The sequence below is a fragment of the Patella vulgata genome, chromosome 9 (genome assembly GCF_932274485.2).
Source record: "Patella vulgata chromosome 9, xgPatVulg1.2, whole genome shotgun sequence".
Taxonomy (NCBI): domain Eukaryota; kingdom Metazoa; phylum Mollusca; class Gastropoda; family Patellidae; genus Patella; species Patella vulgata.
Window position 1 is genome coordinate 34,145,844 of NC_065887.2, and position 23,992 is coordinate 34,169,835.

General features: G+C 36.8%; 1 protein-coding gene across 1 annotated transcript; it reads left to right on the forward strand.

The window, feature by feature from the left end:
- Window positions 1-3,549: 3,549 nt before the first annotated feature.
- Window positions 3,550-19,155, forward strand: LOC126832511 (dipeptidase 1). The gene is made up of 10 exons (XM_056103290.1): window positions 3,550-3,749; window positions 6,661-6,802; window positions 7,911-8,043; window positions 12,118-12,268; window positions 14,859-14,931; window positions 15,351-15,527; window positions 16,086-16,182; window positions 17,046-17,121; window positions 17,552-17,687; window positions 18,761-19,155. Exons 1-10 carry the CDS (start codon window positions 3,550-3,552, stop codon window positions 18,857-18,859), a joined length of 1,284 nt encoding a protein of 427 aa, XP_055959265.1. The 3' UTR covers window positions 18,860-19,155.
- Window positions 19,156-23,992: the final 4,837 nt, after the last annotated feature.

Consider the following 23,992-nt stretch of genomic DNA (forward strand, 5'->3'; position numbering starts at 1 on the left):
TACCAGCACCCGCAATAAATGTCAGTTGTTCTTAAAAATGTTCTTTTCCTTTAGTTTTTAGACCCACCAATCCACAACGTATCGTTATATACATACTCTTCAAACAAAGTAGGCTATATTCAGAAACAATACAAAACTGCGGAAATGCACTGCTGTTTTTATTAGAGGTAGCCAGTGTATGTTAATAACAGGCCAATTGCCTACACATGAACATAAACAGTTCATATGGGCGGCTTATCTGACGGCCCCATTTCACTCGCAAAGAGATACACTGTCGAAAGTGAAAATGGACGTTTTTGATTTGTGTCTTAATAATTAATAATTGCTCACCAATCCTCAGATATTCAGCAATTCGTCGTGGCATGCTCCTAATCAACCGTCCAATCACGATTTGGGGCAATCTGACCCACTCCTCTTGCATTGCCACGGCCAATTCTTGCAGTGTTGTCGGTTGACGTTGACGAACACGTCTCCCGATCAAATTAAACGTAGCACACTAAAGCAAAGATACAATAAACAGTAAATCTTCTGCAAGAACCGATAGGAAAGCAAGCATGGATAGGATAAATCAGCAAGCGGCAGTTTTCATCAACCCTTCCTTGAAGTGTCAAATTTGGCAATGAACTCCTCCCCCGTGTATGATGCTATTGCGTGTCGCACATGCAGCTCAGTGGCGATAAGTTCTTCATCTGTGAACATACTCTCAAAGCATGTCAAGTGTCCATGACTATTTATCATATCACAACCTGCATAGGTATTTGCATTTCAATATCCCCTACTTTTTGTGTGAAGAGTATATGAAGAGGACATGAAATAAAGCCGTTCACGTCGACATTATGTGTCTCACGTGCCCATAATTGTGGTCTGTTCATGTTGAGAAACACTCTCAACAAGCAGAAAAACATCAAAGCAGATGAAATAGCTGTCGCTTGAAAGCTGTCAAACAAACCACGTGATCTAAACAATTAGCGATGTGAATTTGGTCACAGCGTACTTACGATTTAAAAAAAAATATCTCGCTTGCAAAAACGTATTTGCTTGTAATACAGAGAGGATTATTTCTAAATATTTATTTAAGAATTATGAAAACCGTGTTGAAAATCGTTGGTCTTCCCCTTTAAGTTTTATTCACATATTCGTATTAAATCCATTATAATATAATTCTAAATAAACTACTTTCCTTAGTTTATGTTATTATTTCGGCAAAGTAATGCACAAGAAAATACATACTAGACGGCGTAGTCTCTCACTTTATTTATCGTGCAACCACGGGTCATTAGCGCTATACGATAAATAACTGCTCACCAGCCACCATTCAAAATGCTGGTGGTGCGGACTATTTGTTCCCTGGCAATCATATTTTATATTCGAAGCATACCATCTACATGCGTTGCTTTATGCAGTTTATATTTGAAATTGTTACACCCCCACCCGCATATTAGATGTTTTAATTTACCCCTCCCTCAATTATGTTTCAAATTCAAGTGAATGAAAGCAAAACTTTGCATTTAAATATTTTGCATGGTAAATGTACTTTGTATAATTATGGTTATGTGATGTTTATTTTGCATAGAACTGTGAACAATGAACGGGAGGGGGCGGGGGCGCAACCATAAACATACTATGCGTCAATTTGTTCACACTACGTCCTGTAAAATATTTTTATAAACAAAATTATCAGATAGAAAGGATGTGCACGAAATAATAAAACCGCTAAAAATAATAAATAGGCTTACTGCTTTATTTTCATTTTATCACAGGCATGCAATGTGTTATTGCTGATCATCAAAGTCTGTGCCGTGATTGGCGCATGCGCTGTGGGTTAGTCATCCTTTCGATAAATCGTAGATAATTATAAATGTCTTTAGCTATCATTACCATTTCACCAATAACCTATTTTGATATAATCAGTAGGTTTTTTTTCACAAAAAGAAGAACAAAATGTCAGTGTCACTTTAAATTATTATATTCCACTTTGACTTGTGGCCTATGTCCGTCTAGTGTTTGAATCGTGAATGAAACACACACATTTTAGCTCATCTGTATACACAGCAAATATTAACATTAGTACTATAGTGTTTCTTGGCTGTGATATCCTATTATAAAATGAACGTGTCTGCACACATATTAACATTACAGCTATTGTAAATAGTTAAAGGGACACAAAAACCTAAAGTAATTTAATCTAATTGTGGTATTTCGAAATGTGGTTTATATACAAGTCAAAGATATAGGTCTGAGTATATTGATATCAGTCTCAGTAACTGCTGACTAGGTCTTAAGGAGAATTGTCTAGCATTGTCTACTAACCAGATGTGTCGAAGTGCATCATACATGAATGTTAAATTATATATACCATTTTATATAGGATTCTGGTCTCTCGTTTGTATCAACACAACAAGTGTAGATAATTTAAGCCTGATTCCAAGAAAGATTTGCACCCAACGGTAGATAACTTAGTGGTAGATAACCTGAAATGATAGTGTTCGTAACCACCGTGTTTCCACATCTTATCTGCTACTGGCTAATAAATACATTAAATAATATCATCTAAAAAAGTTCATAATATATAAGCACTTAAACATTTCTATATGTTGAAATTAGCACCCTGTGTTTAACCGGGTCATGCCCCTTTAAACTGTGCTTTTTACGCAAGATCATATTTAGCTCCTTGATTCTGGGGTTTAAGTGGGTTGGCTTTAGGAGTTACTGCAGAGAAATACCGACATTTTGAGCTAAGCGGAAATGCCATATTATTTTAAATACATGGGGTAAATTCGACTGGTTAGATCGACGTTTCGAACGCCGAAGATACATCAGTGCTTACATGACATTCCTGCCAATAGGAGCTAACTGATTAGGGGTAGGGAAGGCACTGAAAATCGTGTGATTTGTTTTGCGCCATAGGGCTATAGTCAAAGCGGATTTAGTGAGAACATCTACAAAATCTATAATAAAGAAGAGGGCATATTTAAATTACGCAATGGTATTTTAGATATATATCTTTTTATAAGGTTTTACTGTTTTAGTTTAAAAATTCTGTTGATTTTTTTCAACATATTTAAAAATAATATGTTTACAGCTTTCCCAAAACCCTTCAAATTAAGTATTCAATTCAAAAAGAAAGAAAAAAGCTGTCAAAAGGTGTAGGTCGCCAACAGTCGGTTAAAAGAAAATTTACCGCAGATATTTTTCTTTTGGTGGAGGCGTAAAAGATACAACCAGCAACAATAAGTACTCTTCAGTTAGAGAGTTTCGATATATCGAGTTCAGACCCAGATTTCTGATGGAAAGGGATACTTAACCAATGATGATCTTAACACCACGAGAAATCTTAACCACTATATAAAGCTAAGACTGTAAACCTCGTTTTCGTTTCTAACCTAGCTTTATTAAATATTTTTATTTCGGATTTTCTTTTCGTTAAGTGGATTAAAAAGGGCACTTGGGGGTGTGTTTTGGTCAAACACACTACGCCACCTCCCCACAACGTGAATCTAACCCGACCTATTAGTTTACCTTCTGTTTATTTTCAGCTAACATTCCAAGATGAGTGGAAAGGAACCCCTGACGTTTGGTGGCGGCGGCTGTAACAAAAACCGTTTACTGATTGGAGGAGTTATCGGTTTCGTTGTATTCGCCATAATCACTGGATTAGCTGTTGGAATCCCACTTTCTAAACGAAGCACTGATGAAGAAAACCTTGCACGTGCTAAAAAGATCCTTAACGAAGTTCCACTCATTGATGGGTAAGTGTATTTATTTCGGAGATGGGTGGGTTTCGCTCACGGAGTAACCCGAGCCTAGATTCATTATTTCGGGGTTCTAGACATGAATTCATTGAAATGCAAATTTTAGAATATATTAAAAGATCACATAATTTTGAAAGGATTGTGTAACGTGGGGAGCTTTACTTTCTACTTTACTCCACAGGTTGTTTCAGAGTCGAAATCAAAACACATCGGGGTTAGTTTTATTGCCATGATCTAAACATGGCTGTCCAACAGGTCCCCTTCTGCAGATGAAATGTCTATTTGAATTTAAGAACGAGTCTGTATCCATTTTATTGTGACCTCTAAGTGAATGGCGCGAGAGGTCATGCATACAAATACTACGCCGTATCTTTTAACCTCTACGGCTGCATAACTGAATGAGCTGTTTCAAGTCGATCTTTTGGAAGTGAAGACATCTTTTGAACTCGTGTACTACCAATTAACTTCTTGCAAGTTACACACTTAGATATGATTCTGGAAATTACAAATCTTCCACCCACTATCCAATATCCCGGTGACCTTATCAGGTTATGAGTAATGTCACGACTTGGAGTCATAAGCTCTCACTATGAGTTCTGTCATATAACCTTGTTTTGGAATAATAACAGGGTGCTTGCAATCCAAAGGTAGATCTTCTGGGTGTGCCCGCCTACATCCAATTTGTACAAAGGACTAGAAGCCTTTAACGTGACACTATCTATCCTTTCTTATATTTCTATCCTTTACTCCCTCTTTCTTTTGTAGTTTCGTTAAAACCTTGAATTCTTCTGAAAAATATACATTTTGTACTTCCCTTAATATCATTACTTCTGAGGGTTTTAAATCTTCAACTACTGGCGATTAAATACACCATTCGTATACAGACTTTTATTTGCTTTCAAACAATGTTCACTATAACACCTGTGAACGCGTAATTTGTGACATTTCGAAAATTTCGACATCTTTTCAAGTAGTGATTTCTCTGGCATCTCTGTTGTTGTAGATGCAGAGGATGATCTTCTTACTTCATGGTCCCCTTCATCGAGTTCTCTAATTTCATCCTGATGATCAAATCGTAAGTCGGTGGTTCTCCATAAATTTTCAGGGCCATTCCACCACCTTCTACTGTCAACTAATTCCTTCACTTATAGACCACGAGAAGCATCATCGGCCGGGTTATTATTGAACTGTATATAATTCCATTGTTCAGAAGTAGAATAGGCTCTGATGTACACGATTAGCTACATACGTATGGAATCGCTTAACTTCAATTGAAACATACCCCCAAACCACTAGGCTATCTGTCTAAAAGTACTCCTTTAGACTGTCATAATCCAACCCCTTCTTCAACATAGCAGCTACATTAATCGAGACAGCGGTGGCTGTTAACTTAAGGCGAGGTATGGTTACAACTTTTGTAGGGGTAACTTTAGACTGGGATAAAACTAATGATGCGGGGGTCTATCAACCTCAAATAAGTACATTACTGAACGCCAAGTGGATCGAAAACAGAGTTTACTTACGGTTGACAATATATCTTGTTTTGTAAGTGGACATTGCAAACAAGACTTATTGGTCAATTTAAATCAACATTGATGTTGTTATTTTACCGTGAAAAGTTGGGCTTTTGATATCCAATATTTAAGACAAAATGAACAATTTTAAAATTGGCATACAAAAGAGACTAAACATATCTCACGTAGGAGAATACTACCGGTGTAGACTGGAATATCCAGACGCCTTAGACGGCCATTCAATTCAGACTCATCGCGTATTTCGTCGAACATAACTGATTAGATATTACAGTAAAAACAGAAACGATTGAATGTAAATCAGTTTATATACATATCATATTACATTATTCTATGCGATGCGACCCAATTGTGTCCATTTCTAGGTGTTAAAGAATAACGATTTAGCTTCTTTAATTATTATTGTTAGGTCTACTTACTTGGTTCGACTGAAAACAAAAGATTTAACGGAAATACATGTGGTTTTAAGAGTTGCTTTATGTGTCTTAGACGATTTCTTAGATCTGTGCCCGAAAATTCCAATGTATTTCATAATTTATTTGAGCTGCTGTAAAGTTATTTTAGCTACATTCTGAATTGAACTCATGTCATTTCCGGATACGACTGTGTAGGTAGCCTTTTCAACCACCAAGGTGTCGACCCTGTTGGTGAATATATTAACAAAAATGTATAGTTTTCCCTCTTATTTATGACTGCTTCATATGTAGATAATCTAAATTTAAATCAACCTGTGTATTGGGCGTTAAAACTGCAATAAACAACAAAAACAACCACTGTTATGAATTAGACTGGTGTTGATGATAGGTTAGGTTGTACAAGGCTGAATATACTCAACAATAATTGTAAATTAACATTGGTTTTTGTAGTGTAAGAAAGTAAAGGTGGATGCCTGGATAAACATCATTGACCCCTTTTATAAACTTTTTATTGAAAAATAATGGTCACTATAAAAGAGATAATAAATTCTAGTATGGAGTAGAAATGAAGCACCCTTGTAAAACGGTTACTCAAATATTGACAGTTTGGGGGATAACAATGTCCAATTGCCATCTTAAATTGTTTAAAACGTTAGAAGCAAGGTTGAGTAAACTCAACGACCACCATGCTATGTTTTGTTTGACGTCTATTTGAGCAGACATTACACTGGATTTTCAGAAATCAGCATATTGATTGTAGAGTAACAATGGACATAAGTAGTTGTTTGAAACTTCTTGTCTTTAAAGGGACCCATACTCCCCCACCCCTCACACCACCACCACCACCACGCCAAACTGGCAGATATAAAGCATGCAAAATCAAGAAAAGTACTCTCGCCTAAGCAAAATATAAACATTGAACAGGGATAAAATCTTCATTGTTTCATTCTTTCTTTTCAGACATAATGATCTGGCATGGCAGTATCGTGCGCAAGCACAGAATCAGGTTCATCAAGTCAATTTAGCCGAGTCGTTGATAGGAATATGGAATACAACACATACTGATATACCTAGAATAGAACAAGGACAATTAAGGGCACAGGTAATTTCATAATGTGTGTGTACATGTAGGGGCAAACTCCTCGCAGTGTTTCGTTTGATTAGAGCTAATCCCACTTAACACTGCTGCAATGGAAGCAAATTTCTGTTCAAAATTATGACTGGCCAATAGTCCGATTAACAACCAATAGCTAATTGCGTAAAACTATCATTACGCTTTCAACAGAGCTCCAAATCTGACCAAATACGTTTACATAAGGTTACGTCATGACCTACAATTTTATTACGCCCAATTAACCAGTGCATATCAGAATATAGCAGAAGAACTAATTGCGTGACACACGAGGCTAATAAAACTGATACAATGTAAGCAATACTGTTTGGAGACGAACAATACTTTCTCCGTTTTTAATACCTTAAATCATTGTCCAAAGTTTTAGGGAAGACCCCAGATTAAACGAAGGCCTGTCATGTTGCTGTACTTGGGATAGATTTGATTGAACGGGAAGAATAGACACACTCCCTCAGACGCTCAAGTATCAGAAGCCTCTCCAGCAATGGTCATCGAGGGATTTCTCGGGCCATTGCTTCAAGATTATGATGCAGGGGCGGATACAGGAATTTTGAAAATTAATGGGGATATTATTATAAACAGTGTTTTTATTGTAGTGAAGGTATATTTTTAAAAAAGTATTTGCCGATAAAAAAAAATGAGTTAGTCCATTTGTGACGCTGCTCTAGGAATCCTTTTGAAGGGCGTCTTTTTTATAGGTGCATTATGTAAGTGCAAAATCTACCTACTAAAGTTCTATATTTTGACTTCAAATGTTATATAAACTATTATTTAGACATTTCCCAACATGGTAAGCCTATTATCAACTCTCTAGGCCATCGGATGGTTGAGAATTAAAAGGACTGAATCACGATCGCTATTTAATACTTCGATTTAAAATGGTGAATCAAGACTTAGCTATTTCTCTTACTCTTACACAATGCATTTTTAATTGCAATTTTGAAAAGAAGCAACATGGAAATATCCGGTCTGTGGTGTTTCAACAAACAATTGTAGGCGGGCGGACCCTATACGACAATATTGGCACGTAGAAATATAAGATTGCCAGAATAAATATTCTGATTTTTTATGGTTTTAGTTTTGGGCCTTGTATGTACCATGTGATTCCCAGTATATAGACGCTGTTCGCCAGTCTTTTGATCAAATGGACACAATAAAGAAATTTGTAGCACGTTACCCAGACGTCTTTAGATTCGTGACAACTGCGGACGGTAAGTAATTGCTTTCGATACCCAAAGCACGGTTAAAAGATTTATGAACACATAAATCTATGGTGTAAAATATCAACTGGGCCCTGTTTCACAAAAACTTAAACTAAAATCACTAAAATAGATTTTAACTAAAATCAAACTGAAATTTTAAATTTTATGCGTTTCACGAAGATCGATTGTAACTTAAAATGCAATTTTAATAGATTTTAGTTAAAATTGCTTGCGCTCGCGCAGTGCACAATTCCGGCGAGGGCACTTACGGAGTAAGCATACACGCTTCGGAACTGAAAACTGTTGCCAGAGTGAACTAACCGTTACAATACCAATGATGAGAGTTTCATACGTTGTAACAATTCCTACACATGGTCAGACAGTCGTAAAGAGATGAAATAAATAAGTTTATTGCGTGTTATTTGTTTTGAAATGTATCAGTTGGTTGGCCTTGAACTTGCATGTCGCTTTCGTGACCTTGGCATTGGATTTACTCGCAGGCTTCAATGGAAATAATGCGTATCGATAAACTAAATCGCTTGAATTTCGTAGCTTTGTGGTATTTTGGATAAGAGAAACTATTTAGAAATTGTAACAAACATGTGATATTTCTGAATCAAACGATTAATCTAGACTAAAGTATTGTCGAATTTTAAAAGTATTTAATTACTTTTAAACTAATACACGAAATAACCAATGTTCTGATGCCTAGATTTAAAATGTCAGTCCCATGGACCCCTTCAATAGTAATTTGAAAATGCCAAAGTGCCACACTCCTTATTGGATAATGCCTATCTATCTTATTAAATTAAAATGATTTTTTCACACTACAAATACCCTTGGCTCCTATGTAAATCATCATAATCCAAAACCATAAATACTTTGCATATGGCGTATCTAGTATTATAGGACTGACGGGGTTTCGATTCCACGGTTGTACGTGACAGGGAGTAGGGTCGCCCGCCCAACCTCGTGGGTTGCCTCCGGTTCCTACCACTACTAAAGATCCCTACGCGCAAGCGAATTATTCAAATAAATTGAACCATGTGTTAGTCCCGAAATGACCTAGTGTGTGTCTAGTGGACGTTAAAAACTCTCTCCTTCTCCCTCTCCCCTCCCCCTCTCTCCCCCTCTCTCTCTCTCTCCCAAATATTTTTTTATAAACATTAGGAATGAAGTGGGTTTAGATTTTTTTTTAGAGGTTTTTTTTTTGGGGGGGGGGGGGGTCTATTAATTATTTGAAAATAGTATAATTTATACTTGAATCATTTGGTAGTATATAAAATAGTAACAAAGAGTTTTGTTTACTGGGGTTTTGAGTGGTTTTTTGTTCTTGGGGTTTTAATTTGGGGCGTCATCTAATTGCTTATATTGACTTACAATAAAATAAACGGGTGGGCCGCAGCTATATTTCCCATGCAATGAAAGGAAATTGAATGAAAATTATTTTTGTGAATGATAGTATGTTTAAATTATATAACCCGGGCCATTGGCAATATTAACATTATTCCAAATATATCTATATGTCGCAATAGATCTCACAACGTAGCTCTAATTATTGTTTGTTAATGTCGTGATTTTAAGTTAGGAGAGGGTGGCGGCTGTCCTAAGTTACAATAGATTTTAGTTAAAATTGTCCCTAAAATAGTTTTGTGAAACGCCACTATTGTAAGTTAAGATACAATTTTAACTTACAATATTATTTTAGTGGATTTTACCTATTATGCTTAAAATCGTTTTGTGAAACGCATCTATCTTAAGTTAGACGATTTTAAGGAGATTTAAATTTTTGTGAAACAGGGCCCCGTTTAATAACCAGACATTAGGAGAGCATTGGCGCGAAGAAACTAGAAAGTGAACTTAAATACTATAGCGTCACAGATGTCGTTACGTCCTTTTATTGAAGTAGCATAATATTTCCTTTTCTTAAAACTATCCAATATTTTATATACAAATCTTACTTCCTCGAGCCGAGAGAATTTAAAATGGGCATAATTGACCGCTTGTGGACACTCTCTGAAAGTGCTTCTGGGATCCCGTATACACGCTAGGCTAGCGTGCACCTGAAAGAAGCCTTGGTAATCGAATTCGACAAAAGTTAGACAAAAAACGCCGTTGTCATGGCAAAATTTTCATCATATTGAAATTTATCTGTCGATGGCATCATTACATCATTAACCATTTCTATACTTCATACAGAATGAACCATTGTGTTCATTGGTCTACAATTGGGTTTGATATTTGATAAGAAATTATCATTTATCCCCCACATCAAAACCCTCAAAAAGAAATGTCTGAAAGCCCTCAACATATTGAGAGTCTTATCAAACACTGACTGGGGAGCAGACCGTAAGGTCCTGCTCAGATTATATCGAGCATTAATAAGATCTAAACTCGATTATGGGTGTATTGTGTATGGGTCAGCCCGCGAGTCTTATCTCAAAGAGCTTGACACCATTCACAACCAAGGACTTAGAATCAGTCTAGGAGCATTCCGAACATCTCCAGTGCAGAGTTTATACGTCGAGGCGCACGAGCCCTCATTGCACGACAGACGTGATAAACTTGCACTGCAGTATGCTACAAAAATTGCATCTCTGCCTCATCATATTTCATTTAACACCATATTTAGACCCTATTATGAACATCTATATTTACTGAAAACCAATGTTATTCCATCCTTCGGTATTCGCATTCAACCCCTTTTGTCTCAGGCTGGTATCAGTCAAGACAGTATTGCGAATACCCCTTTCTTCGAGACACCACCATGGTCTATATCTCCCCCCAAGATCGATCTCGATCTTACAAAAAACAAAAAGAAAGATACTAGTTCCACAGTGTTTCAATCTCTCTTCAGAGAGAAAAGGTCTAAATATGGTGATTATGCTCCAATTTATACAGATGGTTCCAAAGATGGCGATCGGGTAGCATCGGCTACTGTCACGCCATCTGAGACCATTTCTGTTCGTCTTCCTCCTGCTGCTTCCATATTTACTGCTGAACTCCAGGCCATCTTTCAGGCTTTGGAGTATATCAAATCCTCTTCATCCTTAAAACACATTATATTTACAGATTCTTTGTCCTCTTTACAGGCAATAAACAATAAGCAGCTTGTACACCCTTTAGTAGCAGACATTTATCGTCTGCTACTATCACACGAGTTTAACGGCAAGGACACTGTCCTTTGCTGGCTCCCCAGTCATGTTGATATTAAAGGGAATGATCAAGCAGACTTAGCTGCCAAGTCTGCTTTAGATCTTCCCATATCACAATTTCTTTTACCTTTCACCGATTTTAAATCGTCCATTAAATTATTTGTATATGACCGCTGGCAACGGTCTTGGGATCTTGCAGACACAAACAAACTTCATCACATTAAGCCTCTCTTAGGAGACTGGCCAAGCTCCTATAGAACCAGCAGGAGAGATGAAGTGGTTTTGTGTCGCTCTCGCATTGGTCATACTTTTTTAACACACATTTTCATCTTAAAGCGAGAGCCTCAACCACAATGTGTTCACTGTCATGTTCCTTTGACAGTGAAACACATCTTGATTGAGTGCAATCATCTCAAACATATTAGATCTAAATATTACCGTTGCCAGTCAGTACGTCAGCTATTTGCTCAACCGGAGCTTTATGATGAATTGCTAGCATTTTTAAAAGAGACAAACTTTTATTCAAAATTTTAATTGTATATATTTATCATATATTGTTTTTTAAATATTTATATATGTAAAGGAATTGATATATTTATTTTTAAGTATATTTTCTGTGATATTTGTTTTTATTTACATATATGAATACATTCCTGTGATATTGTTTTAATTTGTCCCGTTAAATTCACCATATGTTTGGCGCAATATAGCCCGGTTGGAGCTGACGTGCCATTAAACAACATTTCATTTCATTTCATTGGTCTACAAGGTTCAACAAGACACTAATAAAAATAGTGAGTTAACAGGATGGTATTGTCTCTTGTTGAAATAACGCCATAGTATCAAACTTGTTATCGTTGAAACCCTAAAACAAAAATGATCGATTTATGTCGTAGAAAATAAACTAAATTTTCCATTTACCACACAGGAATAATGAATGAATTTAACGCTGGAAGATTCGCGAGTTTGGTTGGATTAGAAGGTGGACATTCTATAGATAGCAGTCTTGGTAATCTGCGCATGTTTTATGACCTTGGGGTCAGATACATGGCAATTACTCACAGTTGCAATACACAGGGGCGTAAATGTGGGGTGGGGGTGGGGGGTGGTACCCCCCCCCCCCCCAGGAAAAAAAATAGTCGGTCGCAAAATCAGTGCAGTCGGTCGCAAAATCAGTGCAGTCGGTCGCAAAATAAGAGCAGTCGGTATCAAAATAAGTGCTGACTGCACACGTCACGCTACTCACGCAAAACTTTAGTATAAAATAACCTTGTCAACTTAATGTGTTTCACTTTTATTCTGTTGTGAGTATGTAGGTCTAAGAACAAAATTTCCCCCAGGGAGAAAATAGTCGGTCTCAAAATAAGTGCAGTCACTGCAGTCGGTCTCAAAATTATGCATCGCCGTCTTAATGAATTAATGAGGTAAACAAATAATGCCAGAATAGATCCCAAATACTAGTCGGTCGCAAAATCAGTGCAGTCGGCCCTAAGATATGAGCAGTCGGTATCAAAATAAGTGCTCACTGCACACGTCACTCCACTCACGCAAAACTTTAGTATAAAATAACCTTGTCGACTTATCATGTTTAAAAAAAAGGTTTTTCATCCCATGGCAAAAAAATAGTCGGTCCCCAAAAAAAAGCGCTCACCGCAGTCGGTCTCAGAATAAATGAATTAATGGGTTGTTTTCTGACCATCAGAATTCTGCAAAATCTCTCCCCAAAGTCCAGGGCATTTCAGAGACCAAGTAAGCGCCCCATTGAGGTAAAGTGCCCTCAGGCCCAGTCCTCAAAAATTAAAAGCTCAGTTACATATCGGCGCTCAATTCCATTATGCCATCATTCTTCAACTCCTTCTCTGACTTTTACTATCTCATCACTATCATATTCACAGTTACAGTGAATCGCCCAGTTAGTAGTACCACTAGTGAGTGAGTCGTGGGTCAAAAGACTGTAGAATTGTTAGTTCTACTCTCACAAAACAGGCGACATTGACAGATAGGCCTCAAGATTCTGTCCCATTTCTTATCCTCTCGTTAACGAGAATTTGGATCCATTTGCCATGACATTGACTAAAATTGTCAGGCCCAGTCCCAAAAATTAAAAGCTCGGTTACACATCTCAAATTTTTTCGCGCCATTATAACATCATTCTTCCACTCCTCTGTTGTCTTATACTGTCTCAGCACTATCATATTCACGGTTATACTGAAAATTCAAACACCACTCTTCTTCGATTCAAGACTAAAACGTCAACTAAAATCGTCATGTAGAAAAGAGGGTTACTATTAATAGACGAGTAATTACCATAAGCAAGTGCTATCACAATCTGCTAGTAAACCCACCATTATACATATTTCAAACATAACGTGACGGTCATTTTTGTCTTAACCAATTGTTAGACATACGAATATATTTTTTTATGTTTTAGTTGGAGTCATTGAGAGTATTTATTATAGTAAGCATAATGCTGTTATCTTTTAGACCAGCGATCAGGCGATGTCCGATAATAAAGATATTTGATAGGCAGCCATGGATAATATCGATGATTTAGTTAACACGTTGTATTTCAAATTTGTAAATGGTTATCTTTAATATCTTTTTAGAAAAGAAACATTTTGGATAATCTGCACTTTAATGGGGCGTTAATAATATAAATCGAAAGATAGAATAAAATCCATATAAACCATGGTGGGCGGGGTAAGGGGGGGGGGATCCAATAGACGAGAGATTAATTGATTTTTATACGCACACATTTTAATATGGACGTATATTGCCGTCGCCCCTGTCCGTCCGTCCACAGTTTGTTTGTGGACACTTTACAGGTCACAATAATTCTTATCCGATTTTGACGAAATATAGGTCTATCTCCAAAAGATCTCGGCTCCTTGCGATATTGGCATGTATCGGATTATGGCCGCTGATTGTACGACAAATCGCGTATTTAGCTTGTGGTCCCCCAAGAGGTCACAATTTTTATCCGATTTAAAAAAAAACACGTTCAAATATATCACCGTTTCACCATAATGATGATTGAGTTCGAATTTCGTGAAAATCGGACCGAAACTGCCGGACAAAATGGCCGCTCTATGTATGCAATTAGTGTTAAAGTGTGTAATATCAAGGTTGTGGATCCTCTAGAGGTCACAATTTTGATCCAATTTTGATGAAACTTAAAACATGTGTTTATGTCCCGCAGATCCGGTTCCTGTCGTTATTCGCTCATATCGGAGTGTAAGTGCCTGGATTATGGCCCCTGATTGAAAAAATTGCGATTTTAGCTTGTGGATCCTCTAGAGGTCACAGTTTTTATCCGATTTTAAAAATCGTTTTAATATATCAGTGTGACAATGTAATGACGGTTGAGTTCGAATATCGTGAAGATTAGACCAAAACTGTTCGACAAGATGGCCGCTCCTTGTACGCAAATAGTGTAAAGTATGTAATACCAAAGTTGCGGATCCTCTAGAGATCAGGATTTTATTTGATTTTGATGAAACTTAAAATATATGTTTATATCCTAGAGATTTCGATTCCTTTTGATATTCGCGCATATCGGACAAATAACTTCTTGTTTTCTGTCCATCTCTTGCAAAATGTGATCGTATCTTGCATGGCAATCACTTGTTGAATGAAACAATGAATCAATTCATTGAATACTCATTCCAGGGCTGATAACTGGAAGATGGATAATGCTGATAATACAATTACACCACTTAATGGTCTTACAGATTTTGGCAAGGTAATAATACATTATTTACATAAAGTGATATGAAGTGACCTAGAAAAGTGTAAGCATACCCCACGTTTTGCACTACACCTAACACTACTTAAAGAAGAATAGTCTACATAACGACCATGATTCATAATGCCTCGTCAGTATCTAAACTTTATAACCTATTCAATGAGATAAGATATATATAAAATAGTGTTGACCATCCTGCCAGAGGTTATATAGATATATTATGAAGTCTTGCTATCAATCAATAAAACAGTAGATATCACCTCTTCCTTGTTTGGTGTGCTCGACTGAATTTAAACTCACATAAGTAAGAAGGCGTGTCTTAACATAAATCGGCGACCCCCGGGAAAAACGAATTAAAGCAGCTGATCGTCTTGTGTGTTAATGATTTGAACTAATATTTTATTTTTGTATTTTAGTTAGTTATAAAGGAGATGAATAGATTAGGAATGTTAGTAGATTTATCCCATGTATCTGAGAAGACAATGTTAGATTCTCTAGAAGTATCGACAGCTCCTGTTATATTCAGTCATTCTTCAGTCTGGGCTATATGTAATCATAACCGCAATGTCAGGGACAACGTACTCTTAAAAACAGTAAGTTATTTATTTATTTCTTAGTTGAAACCAAAATCGTTAGCTCTGTGTGCACATATCGGATGTTAGTAAGCATACCCCGTCTCTTGCAAGACACAATACTTAGGATATCAGAAACTAAGAAAATAATTAATCAATTAATATCCTTGTAATCGATACAGTTACTTACAGACACTTACTTCATATTCATTCCAGGAAAGGGGAGCCACGGTGGCTAGGTGGGCAAGGCGCTGGCTCGCTAGCCTGGAGGTCGGGTGTTCGATCCCTGCATTGGCCGAGAAAGTTCATCCCGATTTTCCGACTTGGTTTCCCCTTGTCAGTGATGCAGGACGGACAGCTGTCTAGTCCTTCGGATGAGACGAAAAACCGAGGTCCCGTGTAAGTATTGGAATGCACGTAAAAGATCCCTTGGCAGTTGGAATAGGCGATAGTGCCGCTGCCCGGGCAAAATTTCCCTCATAGCACACTGTATGGAGTATGCCCGTCTTCATTAGCCCAGTATAGGAGCAGAACAGTAGGACGTTAAACCCCATTTCATTTCATTTCATTTCATTCCAGAAAGAAAATGGTGGTGTAGTAATGGTCAACTTCTATCCAGGTTACATTAATTGTGCTCCAAATGAATTACCGCAAGCAACATTAGCTCAAGTTGCCAGTAAGTTTTACAATGAACATATTCACTAAGCAGTGGCGACGAAAATTATCGTTTCAGGAACTATTGCCTCACTTGATAAACCAGTGCACCACTATGTGCCACTATCCTGCACCGCCTGCTTATAAAGATTTAGTGTGTGACTATCTTGCAATTCTTTCTTGAATTTCAATGTGGACTTCTATATTTTGACTGCACTTCACGTTGTGTACTTTTAATATAATGAAACTCTGCAATAGCGCATTTTTTGTAAAACCTTGTGTTTTATAACATTAATACAAGACACTATAAGTAGCACTATAGCATCACCCTACCAAGTTCAACCTTATGTGGGTACAGATCCCAACATTTAAAAAGAACAACGTATTCCTATACTTGAAACACTTATAGTATTACATCAGTACATTCGTCGACACAACTTAGTATTTCTATTAAACCTATCACTGTTATACCCATCGATTACGTTTTTCGGCAAGTTATAGTTCCTTTCGATCCGAGCGGCATTATCATATAAGATGCGACTGCATTAAGTCGTAATAACATACGCTGTGTCCAGGGGACGGCTCCCAGAGAGAGTCTGTTTGTTCCATGTCGACATAGGAATTTACTATAGTATGTGTAGTTGTGGTTAATGACTCAATAATAAAGGCAGCCACTGCCGAGAAAACATTATATCAGTTTCAGAAATGATTTAGAAACGAATGACGCATCGAATTGGAAGCATTAACTGAACTCACTAAACTGACCTATCACTTATTAGTACGTCACATTAATTATCACCATTGTCGACATAATATTTATCACTGTTGTGTCATTGCCATAACTGTCGATGATGACAATTTAATATAATTAATCATTTTTTTCAGATCATATTGATTATATTAAAAACTTAACTGGTGTTGATCATGTGGGAATTGGTGCTGATTATGATGGCGTGCCAAGGTAAAATTAGTCTCAGAAGTTTTATTTTGAGGAGAGAGATAGGACTCGACGCAAACTAGGTCATTTCGGGACTAAGATATGGTTCGATTTTTTTTAATAATTAGCTTGGGCGTAGGGGCCTTCAGCAGTGGAAGGAAGTGGCGGGTCCCCGGAGAAAACCCACAAAGTTGGACAGGCGACCCTACAGCGGGGAATCGACACCACGCCTCTCAATCACAGACCTTTGATTTCAAACCACTACACCATCGAACCCCCCAGTTTTCTTTGGAAGGACGGGCTTTTTATTTTCATGGCCAGCTCTTTAATGTGATTGTAGTCCATTTACATTTGCTCAGTATTACGATCGGAGTTTTTGGCCTGCAAATCTTAGTTTTTATAAATATCCCATGTATATTGATCCCATGTAATATATTGTGTTATATTTGAACAGAGTAACTGTTGGCTTAGAAGATGTATCCACATATCCCGCGCTATTCGCTGAGTTAGCTAGACGAGGCTGGACTGATGCTGAACTTAAAAAATTAGCTGGTGAAAATCTTCTCCCAGTTTTAAAGAACGCAGAAGAGGTGGGATATAGATGAACAAAAACGAGATAAATTTCATTTCGATTTTTTAAAAAAAAAACACCAAATGGACGTAAAATGTAATGTTTGATCGAATGACTAAAGTGGGTGGGGTGCGGTAGTGAATCATCAGTTTGGGCAGGTTGCGACTAAAACGGATACACCTTTCTTTCCGCTTAAACGCAATATTAAATTAGCAATCGCACTGACACCGTGAAAAGCCGGAACGCCCCATCAAAACGTAGCTTGAACCAATCTGACTAATTTCGGAATTATTATTCCGTCTCGTTTTATTATTATTATTTTTACCATTGCTTGATGTCGGCATTCAGATTTCACTCGCAAAGAGATACACTGTCAAAAGTGAAAATGGACGTTTTTGATTTTTGTCTTAATAATGAGTAATTGCTCCACCAATCCTCAGACATTCAGCAATTCGCCGAGACATGCTCTTAATCAACCGTCCAATCACGATTTGGGGCAATATGACCCACTCCTCTTGCAGTGTCACGGCCAATTCTTGCAGTGTTGTCGGTTGACGTTGACAAACACGTCTCCCGATCAAATTACACGCAACACACTAAAGCAAAGATACGCTAAACAGTAAATCTTATGCAAGAACCGATAGGAAAGCAAACACGGATAGGATAAACCAGCAAGCGGCAGTTTTCAGCAACCCTTCCTTGAAGTGTCAAATTTGACAATGAATCCCTCCTGTGTGTATGGCGTTATTGCGTGTCGCACATGCAGCTCAGTGCTTCTGTTGGGGCGATAAGTTCTTCATCTGTGAACATACTCTCAAAGCATGTCAAGTGTCCAGGACTATTTATCATATCACAACCTGCATAGGTATTTGCATTTCAATATCCCCTACTTTTTTGGAAGACTATCTAATATAAACATGGCACCTACATGCAGGTAGATTACATTGTAAGAATCAGAAAATGAAAGAAAGAGTATGGTCATCAAATTTGGATTAGATTGCGTTCGGAGAGTATACCTAAGGTATTATGGATGTAAAATGTAATGTTTAATCAATGCAGAGTAAAATTAATATAAATTTAAACGTTTTTCAGGTTCGTGATCAAATGATGAAAGATGAAGTACCACCATATGAAGACCATATCCCGAATAAACAAATCAAAAACACAACATGTCGTAGCGGCCCCTTTTAATTACCTGTCTATCTTCTAGTTTCATTTTGATTAACTTTTATCAATTCATTTAAACCAACGTAGCCTAAATCAATAACATAAAATCTGTTTTCTATGCACGCGTTTTCAGGGGCATACTGTTCAGAATTCTATTTTATATCCTAAATAAACTATTTTTCTTTCTTTTTAACTTTATTTCTATTTCTTCACAGTATTGCACCCAAATCTTGACAACCACAATTCTAATGCAGGTTCAGGTGGGCGTCTATTTGTTGACCTTCAACTCTGTGTTACATCTAAAGCATGCCGTATTCAACGGTGACTGTTTATTTCATAAAACCCAGTAGATTGACCAGTCTGTTAGCAGTAGGGGGTGGGTGTAGCTCATGGAAAGTAATAACATTATAGGATACTAGCTTATTTTCCAGGCGATCCATGGGTGAAAAATCTCTATTTTATTAACAGCCATAATAATGTAATCAACTTGTCAATATTTTCATTAAATACCGCACTAGATACAAAAGTGATAGGAACACTAAATGTTCTGCAAAAATACTGATGATCATAAAGCTGTTTTAAAATATTTTGGTTTCGTATTGCCAGACTATAAACAACCCTTCTCTTCTATATTAAAGATAAACATATTTCTTTACCTACGATTAAATATTATACTTTTAGTTTTAATGTTGCACTAGATGGCCTAGTTAATTGATCTCGAAGGAACGTATGTTAAGTGAGGAATTAAACCACGTTAGAACATTCGGCCAACCAAGATCCCACTGAAATGTATTTGACTATTCATCAAGCAGTTGCCATACGCCCACCGTTTTGCAAAAGATGGATGGAAAACAGGGAAATCAATAGGAATCATCCTCCATTTTCATCTGTATCGGACAAACATGGAGAGTCCACTAACTTTGTACATATTTACATTTTGGGTAAAAGCAGATCCCACAACTCTAGAAAAGAGGGTCTGATGCACATCAAAATGAAGTTCGTTTGATCCTTAACATTCATGTTCAATTTCATCTGAATCGGACAAAAACTGCGACCTCTGGTAATAGGCCATAATATTTCGAGATACTTTTGTTGTGGACACCGCCACCACCCAAACAAGTGTTCTTATAGAACGTTAAATTAGATTTGTCTAATGTTTTTCGTGTAGATGCAGTTAGGAAGGATACAGAGTTACAGTTGTATATTAAAAAGTATCCAGTAGTTTAAATATAGAACAATTCCTTGTGTTCTAACCGGTCTTGTAGACAATGAATTAAATCGCCTTGGAATTAATGTTGTGATTTAAAAAGTGGCATACTCAAAATAGGAAACATCTATATTTTTACGGTTCCTAAGTCTGATACCCGGGCCCTGTTTCACAAAAACTTAAATGTCCTTAAAAATCGTCTTAAACTAAAATTTCATCCTAACTTAAGATAGATGCGTTTCAAAAAACGATTTGTGAATACGTGTTTAGAGGAGCAAGAGTATGCACTTCCGAATGCCAAGAATATTTTTGCAACCTTAGCTGGAGGAACCCAGCTCTTTATTTGGTGTTCTTAATTCTTAGTTCTTAATTTATTGTCCTTAATTGCTATTTCTTCATTTGTTATCACATTTCGACATTTGTACACTAAGTTAACTAGATGAGGTTGGACTGATGACGAACTTAAAAAAATTAGCCGGTGAAAATCTTCTCCGATTTTTTTTTTAAGAAAACACAATTTGTTTTACAAGCAAAATGTGTTACAATACAACATTGTAGGGTTTGTAAAGTTAAGTATTGAAAGAATATATAAATATATATACAAATAAATTTAAATAATATTTACACTTTTTACTTCGATACGACATAAGTGGGTTTTAAACCACCTATTGTTATTATCGATTAGTAGGTAATAAGACTGATAGAGGTTAACGAAAGGTTAGGTTTTTAGCCAGATTACATAATTAATATAAGGACATTCATTTCATTTCATTACTCCTGTATTGTACTGGTATCAACAATGTAAATTAATGTCATATTATGTATTTATATTATACTTTATAACCTTTGGTTAAGACAAGACAGACAGCTAGCTTATGATTTGATGTATATGACAATAAAGTAAAGTGGTTGATTTTATTTTTAACTAGGCGTATTTTTTTACTTATTGATATTTAGAAACTTTCAAAATGGGATTTATTTGTATACTTTGTTGCCTGTGTACACGAATGCGTGTTCGTAGCAGCGCCGGATTAACCATGGTGGGGGCCTGGACCTTGAGCATGTGCCCCCCCCCCCCCACACACAGACCCCAACCTAATACAAGTGACCAGAACTTAGGTAGTACTATTCCACACAAATGAATGTAACTATAACCTAAAAACAGTCTACCCTAGAATTTCTTAAAAAGGATCAGTGGCCACTGCAGCCCCAGGAAAAGGTTTATAAAGGACGCGCGAAACCATTGACGGAAAATGAACTGAAGGATACAATTCTGACAAAATGAGCAGAAAAAGCTATAAGAAGAAACAAAAAATTCGATTTCTTGATGAGAAAGTCGCTTATTAACCATTTGTTGATGTAAACCGTTGTAAGTTTTGTTACGGTATATAAATATTACGTTCCTATGTTGAGTCATACTTAAGTAAGTATACATGCCTTATCACACCTCCTCGAAAAGCCTTATCATGCACAATAACAAAAGGTTGTATAATTATTCAAACACACAATTCTTATCAAGATCAATTACTCAACTTTAAATTAATTACATTCGCAAACACTGAATGTGGTTTCCTATAATGTATATGTTAGTAAGTCACGTGGTATCCTACATTTGCATTTGAAAGTTGTTGCTGTGCGAAAGATGATATGTAGAAAGCGTGAAGGACAAATGAGATGTGGCAGAGCACAGATGTAAAATGTAATGTGAGAGATGTACAATGTATACACGTCAATAAAAGCATTTTCTTACAAAACATTTGTCATTTGACACTTAATATTTGACGTTTTACATTTAACTCTTGCCTTTGAGGTATTTTGACTATATCATTATCGGTATTAGGACTTTGTGCATTGTACTTTTTACATATTATCAATGAAAACGACATTGTCGCAGAGCATTTAATATTGGCAGCGATACTCTTCCATATTGTATTAACATACTATACATCAATTTGTTCACACGCGAATTCAGATGTGCCATACAACCTGTACCCCCGTCTGGGTCCTGTAAAATATGTTTATTGACATAATTATTAGATAGAAAGGATGTGCACGAAATAATAAACCGCTAAAAATAATAAATAGGCTTACTGCCTTACTTTATTATTATCAACGGCATGCGGACCGAAACTGAAAGTCGTCCAAACAGTAGTTCAAATATAATATTTACAAAGCACTGACAGTCGTCCAAACAGTCGTCCAAATATAACATTTACAAAGCACTGGTAGTCCAAACAGTAGTTCAAATATAATATTTACAAAGCACTGAAAGTCGTCCAAACAGTAGTCCAAATATAACATTTACAAAGCACTGAAAGTCGTCCAAACAGTCGTCCAAATATAATATTTACAAAGCACTGGTAGTCCAAACAGTAGTTCAAATATAATATTTACAAAGCACTGGTATTCCAAACGGTAGTTCAAATATAATATTTACAAAGCACTGGTAGTCCAAACAGTAGTCCAGATGTCACCATTTTTTATCCTATTTTCAAACCCGTTCAAATACATCACCGTTGCATAATAATTATGGTCGAGCCCGAATTTCGTGAAAATCCAAACGACACTGTCAGTCAAATGGCCGCCCCCTTCACCCAAATAGTATAAAAGCATGTCATGACCAGGTTGTGGACCATCTAGAGGTCCCAATTTTTATCTGATCTAGATGAAACTTAAACCGAGTATGACTAGTTCATGGATGAGTTCAATTTTGGTGCGCATTGGTCCCCTGCCTTTTACGCAAAATGTGAAATTAGAATGAAGTTTGTGGACCTTCCAGAGGCGACAACTTTTGTCCGATTCATGAGTAACTCAATATCATCCAAAGTCTTAGACATTGAAAACACGAATTATTTGTCAATTTAAATCAACATTGATGTTGGGCTTCTGATATCAAATATTCAAGACAAAATAAACATTTTACCATTGGTACACGAATCGTGTACCATTATGCGTTTCAGCGCCATTTGTAACAAGGGACTTGAAGAAAGAGGCAAGACATATACAACAAGTCATGCCAAACGGCGACGTCATATACTTATCTGGAGAGCATGCGCAATAAATACTGTCGGTGTAGACTGTAATAACCAGGCGCTAGAGATTGTTATTCGATTGAGACTTCTGGCGTATTTCGCTGAACATAACTGATTTGAAATTAGAGTAAAAACGGAAACGATTGAATGTAAATCAGTTTTTATACATTCATATTACACATTATTATATCCGTTGTGACGCATTTGTGTCAATTTCTAGGTCCCAAATATTAGCGATTTAGCTCCTTTGGACTATCTATGTGTTAAGGATCAAAAGTTCTTGGATGTGCTCGACTTTGGTACGAATCAGACCTTACATTGTAGAGCTATAACCCTTGCTTTTTACACAAAATCAATGTGAAATATGTATGAATTTTGTAGGCCCTCCAGAGGGGATACAATTGTTGTCACATTCTAAGGAAACTTGAATGAGAGGATGAGCCCTATTGATGTTACCTCTTCCCCATAGCAGTGAATTATTTGATGGATAAAGGACACAAGGAAAGAGAGTGAAAAAAACTATACCTCTTCGTTTTTTAATTACCTAATCTGTGATAGATACAATGGGAGTGAGATTGGGTTGAAATAAAGATCGACTGTTCAGTTAACTAATCGCGACCCTCCCAACTAGGGGTCTCTCAACCAAAAGATAAGTATAGAGCATAGCAGGGTTTTCTTCTGAAAGTCTACGTACTATATAGATCGATGTTAAATTCAGGCCTCGTATCTAACCGCATAATTACTTGCGTGCAATAACCTGGAGATAGGAGTACTTGCGGCCAAACTATTGGGTAAAGCCCCCCCTCCCCTGCCCACAAGCGCCTTCCCCACTCCGCCGGGCCTGTAATAACCTATTTTGACTTAATCAGTAGGTTTTTTTTTTCACAAAATGAAGAACACAATTTTAGTGTCACTTTA